Source organism: Astatotilapia calliptera, chromosome 16 (genome assembly GCF_900246225.1).
Source record: "Astatotilapia calliptera chromosome 16, fAstCal1.2, whole genome shotgun sequence".
In the NCBI taxonomy this organism is placed as follows: Eukaryota; Metazoa; Chordata; class Actinopteri; order Cichliformes; family Cichlidae; genus Astatotilapia; species Astatotilapia calliptera.
In genome coordinates this window covers 14,037,895-14,059,425 of record NC_039317.1, presented here as the reverse complement: position 1 = coordinate 14,059,425, position 21,531 = coordinate 14,037,895, and the positions used below count along the sequence as shown (strand labels likewise).

Here is a 21,531-nt window from a genome sequence, read left to right as displayed (position 1 = left end):
TTTGGGTGTCAGCTGGATGCCTTGCTAACTGTCTGCTAGGCTTCACCTCAGCTATTTCAAACTGATCTCTTGCCTTTGTCGTCTTGGTGCCTTGTTGTGTAGTTAATTCTACTTACAGCCTGTCCAAGAAGTCTGTGCACCAGTTTTGCTCAGTGAAATCTGACTCTTTTGTCTTTAGTGTGTCTGTGGGATGCACCAGTAAAGCTGGGTGCTAACCAAGCACGATAGTGTTAGCGGATAACTTACCCATTAACACGAGCTTCAAAATTTTCACAAAGCATTCATTAGCCAATAGATGATGTCAGTGGATAAGTTCATCTTCTATATACAGTCTACAACTGCCTATCGCTGTGAAAAGCCTGTTATTTGAAAATATAAACTATATTGGTTTCAGATTTGACTGATGATTAAAGTTTTCACAGAAGAACTACGTGAGCTACTGTTATCTTTAACACCCACAAATTATGAATGCATACATTACAAACAGCATATCAACATTGCGAGCTGTTTTACAATAAATACTATCGCCATGCAGCAGTTGACCTTTTCTAATTTAATTTTACAATTACAGGGTGACAAGAACGCTCTCAAATTTTTGCCTCGACTAATTTAGTACAAAGATCTTCTCACTCACGTCTTTCATATGAGTCTCAGAGCAGCAGAGGCACTCCCACACTGAAACACGCCTGCTCTTTATTGAGCACAGTTGGCACTCTGAGCCAATGATGTCATCCTGGCGAATAGGGCAGCAATATGGGGATCAGCAAGTTTCTGAAATAAGACACAATGGGGATAGACATCATGTTTAGTAGTAGATATTCAAACTATCGGGACAGAAAGGTGAAGTCGCTGCTTCTTTTGTGTTTTCCTGTCTTCTCTAGAGGACAATAAGGAACTTTGTAGACTTTCTGTCCACAATGGCTGGTCTCAAATTACATATTGCAAGTCTCAAAATATTGAGGCATGGTTAGAGGTTTTCATGTGGTGATGCGGAAGAGTTTTGATAAGTGGTTTTACAGTCTGGCAGTGAAATCTGTTGTTTTCAGCTGGGGATTGTTACATAGCGTGGCACAGATTGTAACCATCAGTTTGAAGCAATAACAGTCTCATTTTTAGAGGTTTGTATATGTGCTGAGGTGGGGGATTTCATTATCAGCCCCATAACCTATAACTAGGTTGTGAGGTCCGGGGATTTGGTCATGGCGTTCACCCGTCTGTCCTGTGAGAATAGGCCAAGGCCCCCGTCACCTCCACCTGCTCCATCCTCCAGAGGGGACCAAGGCTAAATTTAGTCCAACAAGGAAGCTCGTTTGTGGACGCGAGGCAGGAAAGAGATCCTCCAGATTGTTGGAAAACTAGGGCCTTCATTTTTGTGCCAAACATAGAGGGAGGGTATTTACTGCAAAAAATATTCCTCTTCAAGACCTGCAGTGTCAAAAGCAATATTTTTTAATATTAATGTGACATGACTTTAATCACAGACTGTATAGAAAAGATGTAACCACTTTGATGTCATGGCCTCACTCACATGAAGCCATTAATTTTGAGGATTTTGGCTAACTTGGTGTTTTGACCAGTTAAGGGGTGTCTCTGACTGAGAACCCACACATCCTAGCACCTTGTTAATCACAAAGCCCGGTTTTCTTTATTGGACCAGTATTTGCAACATGAATGTTGTCCCGTATTAAATTTGCCTTGATACAACTGAAACCGTAAAATCATCAGAAAAAGTGTGGTCACAGAACAAATAAGAAATAGGCAGGTTTTCCTCAAAACTGCTGGCTATTAGAAATAATGTCAGATTAACCCTTTAAAGCCGGTTGGAGCAGGCTCTGTTTTGTAACTATTTTTAAATCCCGGTAAAACTGCAACCATGTAAGCTAGCGCAATAATGTTTTTGCATATGAAACCGGAGGAGTTGTACTTACATCTTATGCCATCAGCTTGTCCTAGGTCACGGTTTCCTTCCACGTATAGCTTTGCAAAAACTGCATAAAAAGCACTTGCAGCAACAAAAACATAATATTCCAGAAACACGCTTTGCCAATCCGATCAGCTGCTCATAACACCTCCTACGTTGGAATAGACGTCAGCGCGAACTATCGCATGTCCGCCATTACCTGCCTGAAACCGGAAGTGATGTTGTTTTCGAGGAAATGTAGTTTTTTGTTTTTTTTTTACCTTCAGGTCCTTATAAGCCTATACTGGTGTTTTTAAAAGTTATGTTTGACTTTATGACTTTCTGTGTCGTTTCTGGGATGCTTATTTTCGTTTTTCCTGCAGTATATAAAAATTGGTGTATTTCAAAAATAAAACTATGAAGACACTCGAAATAAATTTCCTGTGGTGGGAAACTATTTTGTGTAACTTTTTTGTATTTACAGTTTTGCGGGATAAGCCTCTTAAATTTCTCTAACTAGAAATATATGTTAAAAAAACCAAAACGATTTTAAATTTTTTTGTAGTTTATTGCACGTTTTTGCAATTTATGTAATTACTATGCTATGCACTTAATGCATATTATTAAAATTTGGGCTATAATGGTTGTATTGATGTATAGCAACTTGAAATGCTCCAAAAAATGGTACTACAGCATGTAAAAATATAATATAAGCTCTGGTGGACTTGGTTCTATGGTAGGTCTTAAAGCATGTCTGCACTGGCTTCACTTTTTCTTTTTTTAATAGAAAGCGTGACTAAAGCCTAACTTGGTTGTCACTTCTGTGACCCTTAATACAGATTATAAAAACTTAGATATCAGATATCATATTATTTAGCATTGCCATGGTAAATAACTTCTCTATACATGGACAGCCAAATTCAGCAGTAAGTCAGTAAGGACCTTACAATAATATACAGAGAAAACTCCAAAATTCAGACGAACCCCTATGAGCATTCACTTTGGCGACAGTGGGATGGAAAAACTCCCTTTTAACAGGAAGAAACCTCCAGCCGAACCAGGCTCAGGGAGGGCCGGCCTGGTTGGGGACAAGGAGACAACTGGGCACAAAAGGCATTTTGAAAGAGAGTCAGTGATAAATAATAACTCATAATTAAATAATCAGAGATGCTAGCATTACTGTGGTCTAATTATCAGAGCAACTTTAAAATATTTAATAATAAAATCTTGTGTGTTTTAAATTTTTATTTATTTATTGTTTATCTACTTTTTATTACTCATTTTGCACGCTTCTACAGTCTCTCATGCAACAAACAATGAAGCATGTGAAGTCTGCAAAAATTGGTAGCGCATAATGCCCTATAAATGCAGTGCCAACAAGCAATGCTGTTTTGTGTTTCTGTCATTTATATTATATGAAAGCTCATTAATGTGAAAAAGAGCGTACCATGGCAGCATCCTTGAAACCTTTACTTCCTGTCTTGAAAAACAAGCAAACAATGTGCTGACCTGTTTTGGTAAATACTGACACTTCTGCCCCCCACACCCATTTTTTTTTGCACATTTTACGAAGGGAATTCATTTATTGGTGAGAAAGGATTGTGAGAAGAAGACTAAACAGGGTGGACATTTTTTTCAGTGTTGAGGAGGCTGGGCACGGAGTCCACCCAGAGTGAGATGTGTGTCCGAGCCAAAAGCTCACACTCTCTCTGTTTCGCTGCACTTCTCAAAATAAAGAGTTGTAGTGTGAACACGTGCACAGGCACGCACACGTCCATGCAGACACACATGCACATGCTCATGCGCACTCCTGCCTTGAATGCACCTGTTGTCCTATATGGCTCATGCAGCTCTCCCTTGAACAGGAGGTGGAGCACTGAGAATTTCCACCTGTGCGTGGGAGGTTGAGTACGATTGCTTCTGACTATGTGTGTGTGTGCATTAAAATAAGTGACAGATAAAGAGGGAGACAATAAAAGAGGTTGGATGACGGGATAACTTGAGTCAATTTTCCCCTTTTAAACACACCCTCTTAACACAGTCCTCAGCCACTCTTTGTCCACCCTTCAAAACCCCCACCCACCAGCCTTCACCCTCTGGGCCTTAATGTCACCCTATCATTGACATGTTTTGGGTCATTTCATCTGATGGGATCTCCTGGGAGAAATTAGCATGTGCAAAAGAAAAGTCCACAGTTTTAAAAGCTCAGTGTTTCCAATTTGCCGCCACATGCTTCAAATTAGCCACGTATTTACTAAGGTCAGGCACTGGGCGCAGAGCCCATTGGGGAGCATGTGTGGAGGTTTGAGAGGGAAAAAGAGAGAAAGTGGGAGCCAGAACCAAGTTAGTTTGACTGACATGCCCCACCGTGGTCTTATTTACTTATTTAGCTCAGTTTACACAAACAAATGCACAGAAGCATAACTGTATCAACAAATTGTTCTCTTGTGAGTGCAGAGGTTCAACACAGGTCCAGAAAATGAAATCATTTTATTATTCAGATCCCACAGCCACATCCACACATCCTGCTAAGTGAAGACACCAGGCTCTGATGAAAGCATCTTCCTGAATGCACATGGCTCGTGCTCTTGACGCTGAAAGGAAACATCTTGCTTTTCCGGTTAATTACAACAAGTATTTTTTTGTACTTACCAAGAAAAAGAAATATACATAAGCCACAAAAGATTAACACAATGGCTTGAAATTGTATTTAGAGTTATTTTAAAGTGGGTTTTAAAGTTTTTTGTTATTTGGGGGGTTTTTTTTGTGTGTGTGGCACAAATGAATATGAGATTCTGCGGCATGGCTTTTGTCAGAAACCTGAAGGCTTGCAAGCTTATTATTAGGCATTTTTAGTCCTGGAGACTTGTTTTATTAGTTCTGCGGCCAAATGACATCCTTATCGCATCTGTTGTGTGTTTGTCTTGTTTGTATCACGACTCAGTCTTGGGTGAGGCTCCTCAAATGGTTTTATGTGTGCACATGCCAGTTTGTGTGTGTGTGTGTGTGTGTGTGTATGTGTGTGTGTGTGTGTGTGTGTGTGTGAGCAAAAGCATGTGCACAAGCACACGCCTCATTGTGTGCGTGTGTATACGTGAGTGTGTGTGTGTGATGCATGTGTGTAGCCAAGCCTAAAAGCATTTAGGCAGGAATGGGAGAGGGTCTGGAATCCTGGGATGACATCATTATCCATGATGTCATTTCTGCAGGGTGACTTTGGCACATGTGATTGCCTGGGTGAGGTCACACTTTCTCGTCTAACTCTCTGTAATTGACAATGAAACAGCGGGTCACTTCTGCAGATTGAGCCATGTCAATTAGGTAGTCAGAAGTTAAAGTTTTAAAAGGTGCTATCAAGCTTTTTGTTTAATTTGCCGTTACAGACATTTCTGTCATTTTCCTTTAATTGACCAGCACATGGAAAAATTCTGGATCGAGATCTGGATTTAATATTTACTCAGTTTTGATTTCGACATAAATGTTGTGTTAATATGAGAATTTATGATGTGTGTTTTTGTGCTTTGTGCAGCCTGCTGCTTGTGCGCAGTTACTGTATGACTTCGCAGAAGGCAATTTTTGGCATATCGCCTTCTGCTCTTAGATCAGCAACGTCTTTAAGAGGAGAAAGATATAGGAATGAACCCTCTAGCAGGATAGACATACATGCATTAGATGTTGCATGTACTGAATATAGAGAGAGACACATTTCACGCATGAAACAGGAAGTTTCCCCACAGATCGAGTGCAACCATATATGGTGAACAAAATGCTGACCGTGCTTATAGCCAAACCCTTCACATCTACATTTAATTCTTATACCTCATTCTCAAATTGAGAATGCAAAGATTTCAAAACTAGGAGATCCTTTGATTTTACCAACTAACTACCAGAAGTCAGAACAGCAAATACACTAACGCTTAACCATTAACTTTACGAGACTATTGTGGCAGTGTGTAAGAGGCTGCGGTGATTGTTCAGGCCATAAAGCTTAAATTTGGAAACGGACTCAGCCGTTGCTCATTCAAACTGACTTAGTTCACAGCGATACTCATCTGGTGAATAGTTTTGTGTTCTCTTAAACAAAATGTGTCAACGGAAGATGAATCAGAGTCGTCTAAACCTCGAAGACATAGAAACTCACACACAGGGCTTCCCGGTGTGTCTTTCTCTTGTATGTATTGTTCTTCTAGGTCATTTGCATCCCCCTTTTCTTCAACACATCAATTTATCATAGCATGAACTCCTCACACACACAGAAACACACAGAAACACACAGACGCACACACACACATACACACACGGATAGCTCGAGGCAGACCATCCATTCTCATTAGTGCCCTGTTGCAGTCGGCTGACGGTAAACTGAGCGTGTGCCAAAGTCATAAACCTACACCTACACCCTCCCGCCATTACCTCATAATTATGATATCACACAAGTGTCTCAGAGTGATGACATCACGCCACCACATTCACGGTCTTGCCTTTTTCGATTACATTACATTTGGCTAGTTCATGCCCAGACCCCTACTCCTGAAAAGCCAAGGACAAAATGCAGACTATGCGACTGAGTCCAGTCTGGAGAATAATGACCATTTTTACTATTGAGGTGAAAGCATCTGGTTAAGCCATTGTTGTCCTGTGACAGAAGCTTAATGGTGGGATTAAATTTTCTTGTTCACGCTCTAAGATAACGATGTTGGCTAATAAAGCAGTCATTACCTATAGTGTGGAAATTTGCCAGAATTTGTGCGTCACATGAGTAATGTTTTGGTCTTTCTGGTCATAAACGATGACACACACAAACTGTCTGTCCATGCGTGTCCCAATATAAATATTTGCTGAAGCAGACAATTTCATGCATTACTTAAAACTGATGCCAATGTGTTTATTGATGGTGTGGGTTTCAAAAATCTTGCTTCGCTTCAATGTAAAGTCCTTTAGAGAATATGAAATCATGACAACTTGTTTTAGTTTTGTGGAAAATGGCAGTTCTGACATAAAAGCATAGATCCATCATGAGAACAATTTCACTAAAAGACTGGCTGGTTATTTTATGAAGCAGCAGGGTCAATCTGTCTTCTGAGGTAAGTTAAAGGGTCGGGCTTTCAGCCATCAAGTACCTGTCACTGCTGCAAAGTCTCTCTGCCTGCTACAAGACCTTCACATGCCCTGTTTGAGTAAAGTAAAGTAAAGTAAAGTAAAGTAAAGTAAAGTCACCCTAAATATGTTCACGCCTCATACACATATACTGATTTCACATAGTTAAAGACACATTAAAAAACCCCATGGCTGCATTCTGTAATGTGTTCGTTGAGTATGCACACAGACACATAGTGTACTACACGGGTCTGACATCTTTCACTTTGCAGATTTATATGGAATGAATACAATGACTTTGCTCTCAAATTATCCCAGTATGCCTGTGAAAAATCCAGATAATCTTTTAATGGCCTGAGTTTTCAACTGCCTCATTGGGCAGTTCATAAATCTGGGAGTGGAGAAAGCGCCCCTCGGCAGCTCCGGGTCCCCTTGCCCAGACTGTGTCTGAAACTGGATCCCTTCAAAGTATAATGGAATAAGAACTGCTAAGATGGAAGAATTACACTGCTGGTGGACCGGTCATCAGGGGAAATAGCATATGTTAAGTTTCTGAAGAGAGTCCCAAAAATGTTCACATGCCATTCTACCCCTGCGCAGTTCATCAGCCATATAAAAAAAAGAAAGTTTTCAAAGACTAAGTGCCCCCCCCCCCCCCACCCAACCCCTGTTGCTGTTTTAATAGTTTCAACAATCCATAAAACCTGTTGAAACTGGATCATCCAACAGGACAATGATCCCATGGTTGGTGCTGTAACAATGTTGTAAGAAGAGTGGGCCCCAATTCCACCACAACAATGTGAGAGATTAATAAAGTCATACAGAAAACCATTACTTCAAGTTATTTCTGCTAAAGCTGACTCTACAAACTACTCAGTCCTGGGGTGTACTTAGCATTTCACAGGACTGCACAGAGTACAGCCTCTGGGTTCAAGGGCTAGCTAAGATTTAAGCTCAGAATCATTACTCTTTGCAGTAAAAAAGGGTTAAACTAAACAGCACAGCAGTTTTTCTTTTCTTTTGGTTTATTTTGATTTCATTGAGAAAATTAAAAGCACTTTTCAGATCTCATAAGAACAATATGAAAGTATGAAAGCGAGACACACGCTGAAACGGTGAGTGCCATTCTCTGGTGCTGCAGAAAATGAACTACGATTACAGTTTTCTTCTCGCAACTCCTCAACAGGGGTTCTGGTGCACATGCGCCTGACATGACATAACCTTCGAGAGCAGAAGTGCAGGGCCCTGGAATTTTGGGGTCTCATAAATAAACAAATAAACACATTTCATTCGTAGAGTACTTATTCTAATTACAGCCCTGGACTTGTGCTGAGCAGTCTCTAATTTTTTCTCTGAGCACAGAGACTTGCGGAGCCGTCTGCGGCAGACCAGCAGTCGGCAGATGTAATTACCACATCATCTCTGGTCCCTTGTACGCTGAGAGAGAGAAAGAGCGAGAGGGAGATGAGGGACGGATAGGGAGAAAGAGATTGATCTTGGTAAACAATAATTAGGGTTGGGGATGGTGTATTGTGGGACGTCTACTAGGCGGGACAGAGTAAAGAGGTAAAGAAATGGGAGCGAGTAGACAGGATCAGTCTCTGGGACAGATGGGAAAAGACAGATAGTTCAAATTATTATCAAACCCCGCAGAACACTATTTCACGTATTTCTTTTCAGTATTAAATCATCCACTATCCAAATTATCAAGTAAATATTTCTTGATGAAAGTCACTTAATCTGGATAACCAGTTATCCAAAAACCCAGTGTATACATTTACTGTGCTTTAAATGATCATGCCTATGTCCACATTTGCCAGCTTGCAGTCGTCTTCTTCCCTGCAATTTACTGGCTCAGTCCTACTTTTCTTGGCGTATTGTCATCACCCGCAATCAGCAGACTAGTGTGAAACCATTGGCAGGAACGTGTATCGTGCGATTCCTTGTCCTCGGTGAAGTGCAAGAGACACAAACAGAAAACACTCCTCAAACCGGGGCTTCACAGTGCTGCATTCATTCACACATTTGATTCTCAAACATCAGCGCTACGCAAAAGTAAACAGAGTAATCACTTATCTAGTTCATTTTTCATGACGGCCTGATTTTATTGCACAATCTTTACTGCTCCCACCTCAGTTCTTGAAACTAGCTTTCGTGATTCAATGTTTCCTGGAACTTTTTGGTTGAAGAGAGCTAGTGATTCAAAAAAATTCAACTTTGTGGGCTAATGATTCAAAGCTGTTTGGCTAACTTTTCTCAAATGCCTAGGGGCCAGAGACTTTAGTAGCCCTGGTTTACATTGTTTGAATTATTTGTGATGAGGCCTGATTCATCAGATTACAATCAAAGTGTGAATTTTGTTGAAATACTCACTCTGGATACTGTGATTGGCCTCAGAACTACCTTAATTCTTTATGGCATGGATTGAATAAGATGTTGGAAACATTCCTGAGATTTTAGTTCATACAGACATGATAGCATCCCACAGTTGGTGCAGATTTATCAGTGGCACATCCATGATGTGAATGTCCTGTTCCAGTACATCCCTAAGGTGCTCTTTGAACTGAATGTGGAGGCCATTTGAGTACAGGAAACTCATTGTCATGTTCAAGAAACCAGTTTGAGAATATTTGATCTTTGTAACATGGAGCCTCATCTTGCTGAAAACACCAATCAATATGACAGGCATGCTGTGGTCACAGAGGGATGGACAATGTCAGCAATAATATTCAGGTAGACCTTTGTGTTCAAATGATGCTCAGTTAGTATTGAGGCTCACAAAGTGTGCCAAGAAGATATTCATGCACCATTACAGCACCAGCAGCTTGGACTGTTGATACAAGGCTGGATGGACCCATGCTGCTATACTGTCTGTGCCAAATTAAGAAATTAAGCAGAGCCCGTGCAAATTACAGCCTCAGTTTCTGATCTTAGCTGATAGGAGTGAAACTCAATATGGTTCTTCTGCTGGTCTAGCCCATCTACTTCAAGGTTTGATCATTTGACTTACTGTTGCCTCCCTATGAGCTTGAAGCAATTCTGACCTCTGGAATCAATAATACATTTTCTCAGAGAGAACTGCTGCTATTTTTTGCCTTTTCAAACCATTCTCCCTAAACCCTAGAGATAGTTGTGTTGGAAAATCCCAGTAGATCATCCATTTCGGAAAGACTAAGAAGAACCCATCTGGCACCAAAAGCCATTCTAACGTCACTTCAATCACCTTTCTTCCTCATCTTGATGCTCAGTTTTAACTTCAACAGGTTGTCTTGGACATGTCTACATGCCTAAACGTCATTTGCTTATTAGATATTTAACAAGCAATTGAACAGGTATACCTAATGAAGTAGACAGTGAGTTTATTTAGCCAAACACATGCTCAAATATTTGATCCTCACCGATGCAATAAACACCACAATGAAAAATAAGCTTTTTATAACAAGTTATTACGCCCATTAAGCCCATTTTAAATCATTGCCATATCATTTCAAAAATAACTGCTATTATTATTATTATTATTATTATTATTATTATTATTATTATATTTGTTTTAATTTCTACGGTAAATTCTTGTCTCGCTAAGTCAGACTTCAGTCTCACTGGAGTCTGCCTATAACCAGTCTGAGCAAAATCATGTCACATCAAGTCTTACTACCTAATTTAGCTCTCCATCAACTTAAGAAATTACAGCGTAGGTGTAAAATATTGCAGCAACCAGAGAAGGAACGTGAGGCAAGATGCCCAGTCCCGGAGGCAGTAAAGCAACCCCAAACCATAACATTACCACCATGCACGAATAGCTGTCCCACACATGTCTACTGTTACTCTGGCCACATAGCTCTATCTTTGATTTGTCCATACAGACCATGCTTTTCCAAAGTGCCTGGTCTGTTCCTGTTTCGGCACTCCTTCCATGCAGGTCAAATTGATACAGGCTCTTGCCGACTGTAGACTCGTTTACTTTGACTTTACTCAGTTGCAGATCCCTTGGTGAAATGTTGGGCTTCTTGAAGACATCTTTTGAGCATCAAAAAAAACTACTCCTTGGCTGATTGTGCTGTTATCACTTAAAAAAAAAACCCCTGCTCATTTGTTCTTGTCAGAATGTCAGACGTTTTGATAAGAGCTGGTCCACATGTCACTCTCAATGGATGTTCCTGCACTTAATCAGAATTTCTGAAAATCTGAATTTCACAGATTTGAAGGTGCAGTATATGTAGGAGTGTGATTTATCCAGGTGCCTAATTTCTTTATTTAAATCATGAAAACAATCTTTGATTCATTCTAATTTAGTGCCTTTTCCCCCAGTTTTTCTCAGTTTCAGAGACAACCAAATGTTCAAAAGCTGCATGCCAAATGAATGACATAGGATGTGATTATTATTTGAGTGTCTTTCCAGATCACACAGCACTCAGCAGTCAATGTTCAAGCACTTTGTTCTCACACAGGGAGAAGGAAAAACCCACTTTCATCCAGAGGCCTCACACAGAGCAAATGATGCTGGGAATAAGGAGTCACATCTTGTGAAACAAGTAGGGGGAAGAGGAATAAGACTTTACGGGAAAGAACGTCTCTCCGGAGAGTGGACTGGCCAACAACATTATGGGAGTGTGTGTGTGTTTGTGTGGGAGTAAAAACGAGACATGTCCACTACAAGTCAGGTTTTACCAAGATGTAGCAGAGAATAGCATTTCGGTGATTCTTACATTCCCGACATTCCTTCCGGTGAATTTCCAGGCAGCGTGAGGCTCACTGTTCCACAGCTCTGACATCACGAGGGGGTTCCACTGCCTTCCACATTCTTCCTCGCGCTCTCTCACAATCCCACCCATATTTGGAAGTGAGAGGAAGGGAATCCCAGATGATGACTCAAAGGCTTGTGCTGCAGAGGGAATTCTCCCCACATCTGTTTCCATGTGTGTGCATGGCATGTCTGTTAAAAATGTGTCAATGTGCACATTACATCTCTGAGCTGAAAATTGAGTGTTGATCAGCAGGATCGAGGGGTGGGGGATTCAAAGTGGTTACAGCTGCATGAAATAACGGCACAGCCTACGTACAGAAAAAGTGACACCCTAAGTGACGCTCCTTTGCTATTTATAACTTACCTCACTTGGCAGCCATGACAGACAAAAATGCACTGTAGTGAATATGTACATTCTTAAAATGGGCTCTTTTCTCTCTATAACTGCTTCAGACAGATGATGAAAAGAGTAAAAAAAAGGAAAGAAAAAAAAGCTCTCTGTGATGTGCAGCACATGGCGACATGGCGCTGAGATGAAAGCTGGAGGGTGAGTCGATGTAAGCTGTAACCAGCCGCCATGCATTGGACCACCAAATGAGGCCACGGCGATAGCTAGGACCATGGGCTGTTCAATGTGCTCAGCAGAGTGTGACCAACTATCTACAGCCTGCTAGCTCCAATAAACTCCTACCTCTACTGCAAAGTTTATTGGAATCATATTATTTTTAAAGACATAGCAAGCTTGAAAGTGAATTACACAGAGGAGGAGGAAGTAGAGCTTGAGGTGGGGAGACATAAAGAACAGACACGGCTTTTGGTGTGTTGAAATTCTCTTTGTTGGATGCATGATTGATAAGGATTGTGGAGCTGGGTTTGGGAGAGGATAGTGGGGTCTCGTACTTTGGGTCTAAAGCCATATAGAGGCCTAAATTTAGACCCCGCTTTGTTCTCGTCTGCATGCTGGTGACAGAGGACTCGGCTCTCTGGGGTCGTCTATGGTCCAGAGTATCAGAAAGGCCGCTGTTGTTCTGCCTGGCTGTCAGAAACACAGACATTCCCTCAAGCAGCCCAAAATGAAAGAAAGCTTTCATGGAATATTCTGTTTAGCTGCACAGACTGTTGTGTATGATACTCCCGAGGCCCATAAAACAAGTAATTCACAGACAATATCTCACCCACGCTCTCTTTGCCACAGACTACAGCAACATAAATCTCACTGATTTCAAGGAGGAGCTGAGACTGGGTTTTAGAGCATGTGTTGCTCAAATCTGGGCAAATGGGCCTGTGAGGCAACATTATTTTTAAATGGACCAAAAAAGGAAAACGACACAAAAGAGCAGAGAATGCCCAAAGAGGTGGCACGAAAATGCACAAGCAGGGAAAAACATAAACCCATAGGTTACCATGTGGAGACTCAAGTTTTCCCCTACATCATGCTGCTCCCACAGGGACGCTGAGCGGTGATGTTTTAAAAGCTCAGTCACCCAGCACACAAATCCCTCCCTTCCTCATTACCAAAACAAGCTAATTAAAAACCTGTTAATGGGCTGTGCTGTGGGTGTCTTTAGAAGACAGGGAAATCAACAGCTAAAAAAAACCCCTACATAAACATATCACAGGGACCCCTGAACAGTTAAACAAATCGATGACACAGCTATTGTTATCTAATAAGAGGGTTGAAAACACACACTAGCATCCTACACATCCCCATCTGAGGATGCTCGCAAATAGTGTAAAAAAACAGAGAATCAAAACAAAACAAGTGACTCACTGAAAACCAACTGGGACACACACTGTCATATCCTGAGAGAGCGTGAGAGATGCCTTCCTCTTATTGAAGGACAGATGGATCGCCCAATCTGTTACGTGCCAGTGTGCCAAAGGACAAACCGGCCACCAAACATCTTGCACCTGAGAGCAGAGGCTCAAAACTGGAGAATTTCAGAAACAGCCCATCAGGTAAGGATCTGGTAGGTAAACTGTGGAAGACAAATATCATCTTATTACAGGAATTCTAATAAAAGTTGTTGGGCGACCTCTAGCGGCTCTACCGCGAATTTACACGCTGGTTGACGTCACCGCGGAACGTACCACTACTACAACAGCAAGTGTGTAAAAGGTTAAAGTTAAAAGTCTACGTTCCACTGTTTTGAGCTCTTGACACCCCGGCATCCATTTATTTTTTTTAACGACCAGACTTTCCCTCCAAAAGGGACAGAAAATAAGCCAACTGCGGATAAACAATGCAATCTTTTGTCCCGTGTGACACAAACCGGAAGTGAACGCAGAGAGGCGCCTTTTCTGAGCTTTCTGAGCACGCTCTTGAGTAGGCCAGCACTGTTTTTAAGTTTAAAAAAAAGTTAACTTACGCGCTTAACACAACTATACGACATGGCTACTAAAAAGAAGCGAACGTCAAACGTAGATAATGACAGCTGGGTTGTCATCGCTCCAGGTGGGTTAGAGAGTGTAGTATGAGCTAACTGAGCTAGCTTGCTGCGCACTTTGCAAGCAGTTATTAAGCGTTGATAGGTGTAATAACTGATGTAACTGCTGGTGGTGTTGTGAGCTTTTATGGAGGCTGCCATGCTCTTGTCTTAAACTACATGCTATAATAATAAATTAAAGCTTGGCATATTTGTTATAAGAAGAATAAGAAGGAGAAATAGTGGTGAATTATCATGTGGTGTCTGTTTTGATGTCTGCAGACTCTGCCATCGACACACACAAGCACGACGGTGATCCAGTTTTTGTGAGACTAAGGAATCCATCAACAGGTCTGATTGTGTCTTTATATACTTTGGTCTAGCTCTGAAACTTGGTGTTCATGTCATTATCATTAAGTGAGTAAACCTTTAGATGAAATTAAACTTCTATCATATAAAATGCAATGGAAATAAGAGAAACTGGCACACCGAGAAACTATGTGCCATTAGTCTAGGCACCCTGGACTGTATGCTTTATCAAGTTTTGAGCCTGATCTTAGAAGTAGAGAGGGTGTCTGTCTCCTAAATCCAAACTGGAAGCTAGTTCCACAGAAGAGGGACCAGAATGCTGAAGGCTCTGCTTCCCATTCTACTTTTAAATACCCTAGGAACCACAAGTAAATCATCAGTCTGAAAGTGATGTGCTCAATTTGGTTTATATAGTACTACGTGGCCTTTAGGATAAGATGGGACCTGATTATTTAAGACCCTGTATGAGAGGAAAAGGATTTAAAGTTTGATTCTTAATTAAACAAGGAGCCAATAAAGAGAAGCCAATGTGGGAGAGATAAAAGTCTCTCTTTTTAGTCCCTGTCAATACTCTTGCTTTGGATCAAATGAAGGCTTTTCAGGGAGCTATGAGATAAACCTGATAATGAATTACAGGAGTCTAGGCTAGAACCAGTAAATGCATAAATAAATCTTTCAGCATCACTCTGAGACAGGATGTTTTAAATTGTCAAGATACTGTGCAAATGCTAAGAAGAAGAAGAAGGCTGTAACTTATCGATAACAGCAGATTACGGGCTTTACAAGCCTGTGTTTCTAAAGTAATGCTGATCACTGAACGTATATCAGTAGATTAAAGTTTTGTGTGGGTGGCTCTGGGTTGACATCCTGCTATGTTTGGTTTAGTTTAAACTCTTTCTGTTCTTACTGTGTGTTACCATCACAGAACATAGTGTGCAACCATAACGTCCAGCCTCACTGCATGCTCTTTCCCGACTTCTGAGATCAACACGTAGCTGCTGCAAGAGATTTGAGAGCAGTTAAACTAACAAAGGAGAAAACTTTAACATCAGCTCTGAGCAGCTTTGTAAAAGAAAATCTGACCACTGTTTGCTTCTTTTGATTTAAGAGAGTCATAGTTACTCCCGCCGTTTACCCGCGCTTCATTGAATTTCTTCACTTTGACATTCAGAGCACTGGGCAGAAATCACATCGCGTCAACACCCACCGTGGGCCTTCGCGATGCTTTGTTTTAATTAAATATTAACTTAAAATTCAACAAGATGTCACTAAATCATAACCTGTGCCAACCCAGAACACTTAGCAGGGTAATGTCTATATTCACACACTTGTTTTGTTACTTGTTGGTTTGGACTTATGGATTATGCCTTTTTGTTTTCTAATGTGTGATTTATTTATTTTTTTAATTCAGTTGCAGTTCATTGATTTTTAATTGATAATCAAAATTGCTGAGGCTGGACTGACACACACACACACACACACACACACACACACACACACACACACACACACACACACACACACACACACACACACACACACACACGCACTCCTTCATACACCAAGTGAATTTTTGCACAATACTGAGTCTTTTGCAGATTTCTATTGCACTGTTGTGTCTGTGTCGTTCTGTTCTCTCTGGTGTTGCACTGTCTTTGTTTTTGTTGCAATCTTTGTACATTGCACTTCATGCAGTCCTGTGTTGATTGTCTGTTATATGTCATATGTAGCACCATGGTCTTGGAGGAATGATGTCTTGTTTCACTGTGTACTGTACCACTACACATGGTTCGAATGACAATAAAGCCACTTGATCTTGATTAGCATGTAGTGTCATGTCTCAATATACTGTGAAATTAAAAACAAGTATATATCTTATAAAAAGAATGATAGAAAATTAAATTACAAAATTTTCACTAATTCTCCAAGCAAACACACAATAATGTTTGAATTTTTGTTTCAGTGCTTCTGCAGGTGTGTTGCACTTGCTAATTTGTGTTGCTTTTGTCCAGATGAACCCAAAGCAGGTCAGTCAGGCTGAAATCTTGAATCTGGGCCAGTTTTTCTGCTTTGAAACTCATCATTCTGTCTTCTAATCTTTTGGGTCATTAGCTAGCTATAGACTGAACTCCAGACCAAGCAGGATTCTGGTAGCAATAATGTATTCCAGCAGTACCTCTTGGAATACAGTATTGTCCAAATAGTGGACAAAATAGTTACTGTCCCTTCAACAGGCAGAAGGGTTGGAAGTTAGGTGGTGTACATGTAGGGATTGATTGTATTAACTTTTTTAAGAATTAAAAACAGTGGTGTAGAAAAACTGCTTTCTGTACAATTAACATTTTTTTTTTCAATTTTTGGTCATCTAAAACTTTTCTAATCCTTGAGATGTTTCCCACTTTCCTTTGTGTTATTAAGGGCTAATCAGTGGAGTGGGAAATTGGGGTGTAAAACTGTCTCACATATGGAAACCCATTTCCACCACTAAAAAAAAAGTATCCATAACTTGAAATTTCGAGTTATCTTTTGAGTTAGCGCTGCCAATCAGTTATCTACGTGAATGACGTCATTTCCTTGTTATCCGGAAGCTGAAGCCCTCAGCTCCAAATGCTACAGTTAAGCTACCAGTATTACAGCCAGTCATGAATGCACAAATTGCTGATTATTTTCAGTGTGGCTTCACAAATTATGAAATCCTGGTGTTATTAGCTGAATCACATGCGTTACTATCAGCAAACGTACTCTTGAAAGCGCCAATTTGTTGCAATCCAGTTTTGAGTGCGTAGATTACTGATTGGCAGAGCTAACTCGAAATTTCGAGTTACTACTGTCGAAATTATGAGAAAATAAGTCGAAATTTCGAGTTATGAATACTTTTTTTTTAAATGGCGGACACAAGCATCCATACTCACATTTAAAACTCACATTGATTTATTTTTATCTTCTTTTTCAATTATATATTTATTTTGTTTATTGATTTCATTGTATGCTTAATATATGGTTTTTAACTGTTATCTCTGTTTTATTATTGGAAAGCACTTTGGTCAACTTTGTTGTTTTTAAAAGTGCTATATAAATAAAGTTGGATTGGATTAAAACAGAACCTCAAAAATAGATTTTTTTTTCACGTTTCCCATCAGGTGTTAAACTGGGCTAATTCTGTGTTTTGTAAACTGCAGAAACAGAACTGAAATAACACATTTCCTCCTTTTTTAATTTTTTTTTTTAAAATCCTGCAGATGCAGCATCTCTGTACATGTTGGGTTGTGGGGATGTGATGCTGTATGAGGTCAAAGCATTTGAGGATGATTTCCACTCTTGGTTTGTTGGCCAGGCTGTGCAGAGAGGTGGGTCTCATTCCAGAGTAAACTGAATCAGTCTGATCATAATTACACACACAGCTATGATGTCGGTTCATTTTATCTTGAATCTGCATCAGCTATATTTGTCTGATGGGAAGAGTTTTGCAATCAGGGCTTATTCCAGCTTGGTTGAAGTCCATAGAAGCCAAATGATCTATTCAGAAGCTCCTTTTACATTGGACATAAATACTGACAAATGGATTCAACATACAGCTTACCTATAACATGACATCATACACCAAGCTGACAGCTCAGGTCTGTGATTCACAGGTTTGCATACTGCGATGCAGTTTAACTGTATTTGTAATAGTTTTCTTTTTATTTAATCAACAATTTATTGATTAAGTCATAGAAAAATGTATGAATTTTCAGCTGATGTCTCGCAGTTATTTAGTTTGCTGTCCTATAGCAAAATTTAATCAGATGCTAATTACGTGTCTTTGCTTTACCAGTTGTCTTTCTCTCTTTTTTTAATCAGATGGGAGACTGATCTTTGTAACACCTTTGGATCCTCTCTTTCTAATTTTGCCATATTTGATCAAATCTGGCAAAGAGGTAAGAAGAGGCTTACATACAATTAAGTGAAACATTTTTCAATTTCAGCATAGCATTACAGAGACATTAGATATTGTTTCATAAGGCACAGAACAGTAGAGGAAGTTCAGAAAAACTTGCATGGATTTAACTATATTGAATACATTATAAGTTTTTGTGTACAGAGGCAAAATTACAAAAATTATGTCATTGTCAAAAAAACGTGTGGACCTGACTGTTTCATCCCTTAATGTGTTGCTCAGGAAAAGTTCCAGCGTGTGGATCAAGTTGTTAAAGATGAAGAATTCCCAGCTTGCTCGAGGCTGCTTAGCTGCGCTCGTACCCTGGCCTCCTTGCACCACATCGCTGAGGAAAAAGGTGAATTTTACTTTTAAAGATACTATGATTCATGAAGCTACAAGGTCAAGCTGGATGCTTTGTCCAAATGTTGTGTTCCAGAGGTGGAAAGCCAGATGTATCATCGATACAGTCAAGAGAAAACCATGAACTGGTTAAAGAAAAAGGTATTTATTGAAAATCTATTTTTGCTCAATGCAATACAACACTGAAAATGCATGCTTATTTTTTGCACATGCTGCACATTTTCTTTATGTATGTATTTTTAATAGGTGGAGAGGACAGTTATTGCCTTAAAGAAAAAAAATGTCTCTGTGGGAGAAGGAGTGAAGTCCTCAACATATGTCAGAGTAAAGTCAGAGACAGACAACCAAGAGGGTAACTTAAGACCACTTAACGCTTTTAAGATGATTCCCATTTCTCAACCATCTGAATTTTCTGCCTCATTCTTAACCCGAGAAGACATATTTGGGCTTAAATAGTTTCTTCCTAGGAAGACTGTTGACCAGCAGATGGCAGTAGCGCTGCAAAGTTTTTGTTTATAGATTATGTTGACTCACAGATCACTTAAACAATTCCCTGACCTTAAGTTTTTAAATCTCTCGGTCATAAAGAAATACAGAAATAATCAAACAGGGCGATTTTGGTTATTTGTATCTCTTATTTAACGATACAGAGGACTTCATACGGTATTCCCACGGCCTGATATCAGAGTATATCACTGAAGACCTGAGCAAAGCCCTCCTCACACACTTGGGGTAAGTTGATGAATGATGAACATCTTAATGAGTAATGGTATTAACGCCACTGCAGATCAAGCACATCTCTTATTGTGCTTCATAGGTTACCAGAGCTCACAAGCCCAAAGGAGACCGAGCCTCCTTCTAAGGTATGAGCTCTTCCCACTTAGGTGCAAATATATGTGGTGTTGCATGTTTTCAGTTCTGCTTGCCGTCGTAGATGCCGTGCACTCTTCATGCACTCATCCACCTTACTGTAAAGTGTTGCATGTTTCACAGGGGAAATCCTCTGCCTGCGCTTGTGTGGGGTTAACTTTGCTTATAGTGTGAGGACATTAGAGCTTGTAGTGGTGGTTCTGTGGAAAAATAGCTTGGTGGTTTTAGTCATGAAAAGCCTGTCTTACTTCCTCGTTTGGCAGAAGCGGAAACTTTCAGACAAGCCGGTGGAGGCTGGAGAAGACTACACCAAATTCAACAGTGCAGATTTTGCGCGCAAAGTGAGTGTATGTCTGCTGGAATAGACTAAAGCATGTGGAGCGTCTGGTGGTTTTATCTTCGTTGTAATTACATGATAATGACCAAAGCTTGCTGTTATTTTAGCTTTTTCTATTTCTTTTTCTTTCTTTGTGTGTTTTTTTAAGACGCTGATTGTTCGTGCAGTTTTTGTTTGGCGATCGCTTTCTTCAAGCCTGGTGTACATCGTGTATTCACAAGGCTGTGGCCCTTACCTTGTAGATTTAATTGAAGTTGATGTTATGTAATTAATTTCCTGCTGTCTCCACACAAGGGCGTTGTGTTATATTGATTTTCCTTTTTTGCATTTCAGCCGCCCAAGAAGATGACGGCAGCTCAGAAAAGTCTAGCTAAGGTGGACAAGACAGGCATGAAGCCCATGTCGTCCTTTTTCAGCCCCAAGGTCAAAGCAGAAAAGAAATGAATGCTGTTTGTGTTTGATTTGTGACATTTCTAATAAAGAAAAAAAAGTATTTGAAAGTACTTTCTTTTTAAATACTTTGAAGGTAAAGGGATCGTGGCACATAATTTAGCATTCCTTTTAAACGGATAAATATATAATATTTAAAAAAACATTTCAGATGATATGGGTTCATTTAAGTTTCTGCATACTTCTTTTGCAACAACCACAAACTACACAAAGACTTTCTTTAATCCTACTTTAGTACCTAAACATTCATTCAGATCCTCTGTATCCTGAAATTGAGTGACAGGTATTTGTAACCCTGGGAAAATAAAACCAATAATGCAACACTCGCTGTATACCATAAAAGTTAGGTCAGGTAGATTGTGTTTTATTGACTTTTCATGTTTACAACTATTTTAACTTTAGCAATGATAAATACAATAACTTTGGCTGGTTTTGAGCTATTCACACAGCCCAGTCCTTGGACTTGCTGAACTTCTCTCTCACATGAAGCGCTCTGACTTTGAAAGGAGCCATTGTTACATTTTTCAGTTGGTTTTGATACCTCAGAGGACTCCAACCTTTCCTTGGGTCTTACCTGTACACTACTGTACAAAATTCTGTATCAAACACAATACTTAACCCTCACTTTGTTCAGTTTAAAATAGACATTAAAAGATAGGTTTAAAAAAAAATTCTTCACGATATCAAAAGAATTTCCTGATCTTTTATTTTAGAGTATACAAAAATGATCCAAGTTGGATCTTTAGTGTCATCAAGTGTCATCAAATTGATATGTATCTGAAATCAGTACTCACTTGGACACTATTACATGCATTTTGCTGGTACTAGATCGAAGCCCATTTTGCCCTCCGAAGTTCCTAAATTCTCAGTGGCATCAATTCAACAAGGTGCTGAAAAGATTCCTCAGAGATTTTGGTCCGTGTTGATGTGATTTTGTCACACAGTTGCTGCAGATTTGCTTGCTGAATATCTGTTATTTGAATTTCTTGTTCCACCACATCCCAAAGGTGCTCGAAAGGACTGGGATGTGGTGACTGTAGGCCCGTCTGGTACCTTCATTTTTAGTCTTTTTAACATAATTGCTTTCAGAGGATGGGTAACTGAGGTCACAAAGTGATG

General features: G+C 40.0%; 1 protein-coding gene across 2 annotated transcripts; it reads left to right on the top strand.

The window, feature by feature from the left end:
- The first annotated feature begins 13,825 nt into the window (after positions 1 to 13,825).
- Positions 13,826 to 20,462, top strand: rnaseh2b (ribonuclease H2, subunit B). 2 transcript variants are annotated; one of them, XM_026145477.1, is made up of 11 exons: positions 13,829 to 14,196; positions 14,450 to 14,518; positions 17,716 to 17,823; positions 18,317 to 18,393; positions 18,636 to 18,750; positions 18,832 to 18,896; positions 19,002 to 19,107; positions 19,406 to 19,487; positions 19,573 to 19,618; positions 19,889 to 19,966; positions 20,296 to 20,460. In XM_026145477.1, the coding sequence occupies exons 1-11, from the start codon at positions 14,133 to 14,135 to the stop codon at positions 20,404 to 20,406; spliced, it is 921 nt and encodes a 306-aa protein (XP_026001262.1). In that variant the 5' UTR covers positions 13,829 to 14,132; the 3' UTR covers positions 20,407 to 20,460. The 2 variants fall into 2 exon arrangements, with proteins under 2 accessions (XP_026001263.1, XP_026001262.1); XM_026145478.1 differs by lacking the exon at positions 19,889 to 19,966 and having other exon boundaries at positions 13,826 to 14,196; positions 20,296 to 20,462.
- The last annotated feature ends 1,069 nt before the right edge of the window (positions 20,463 to 21,531 follow it).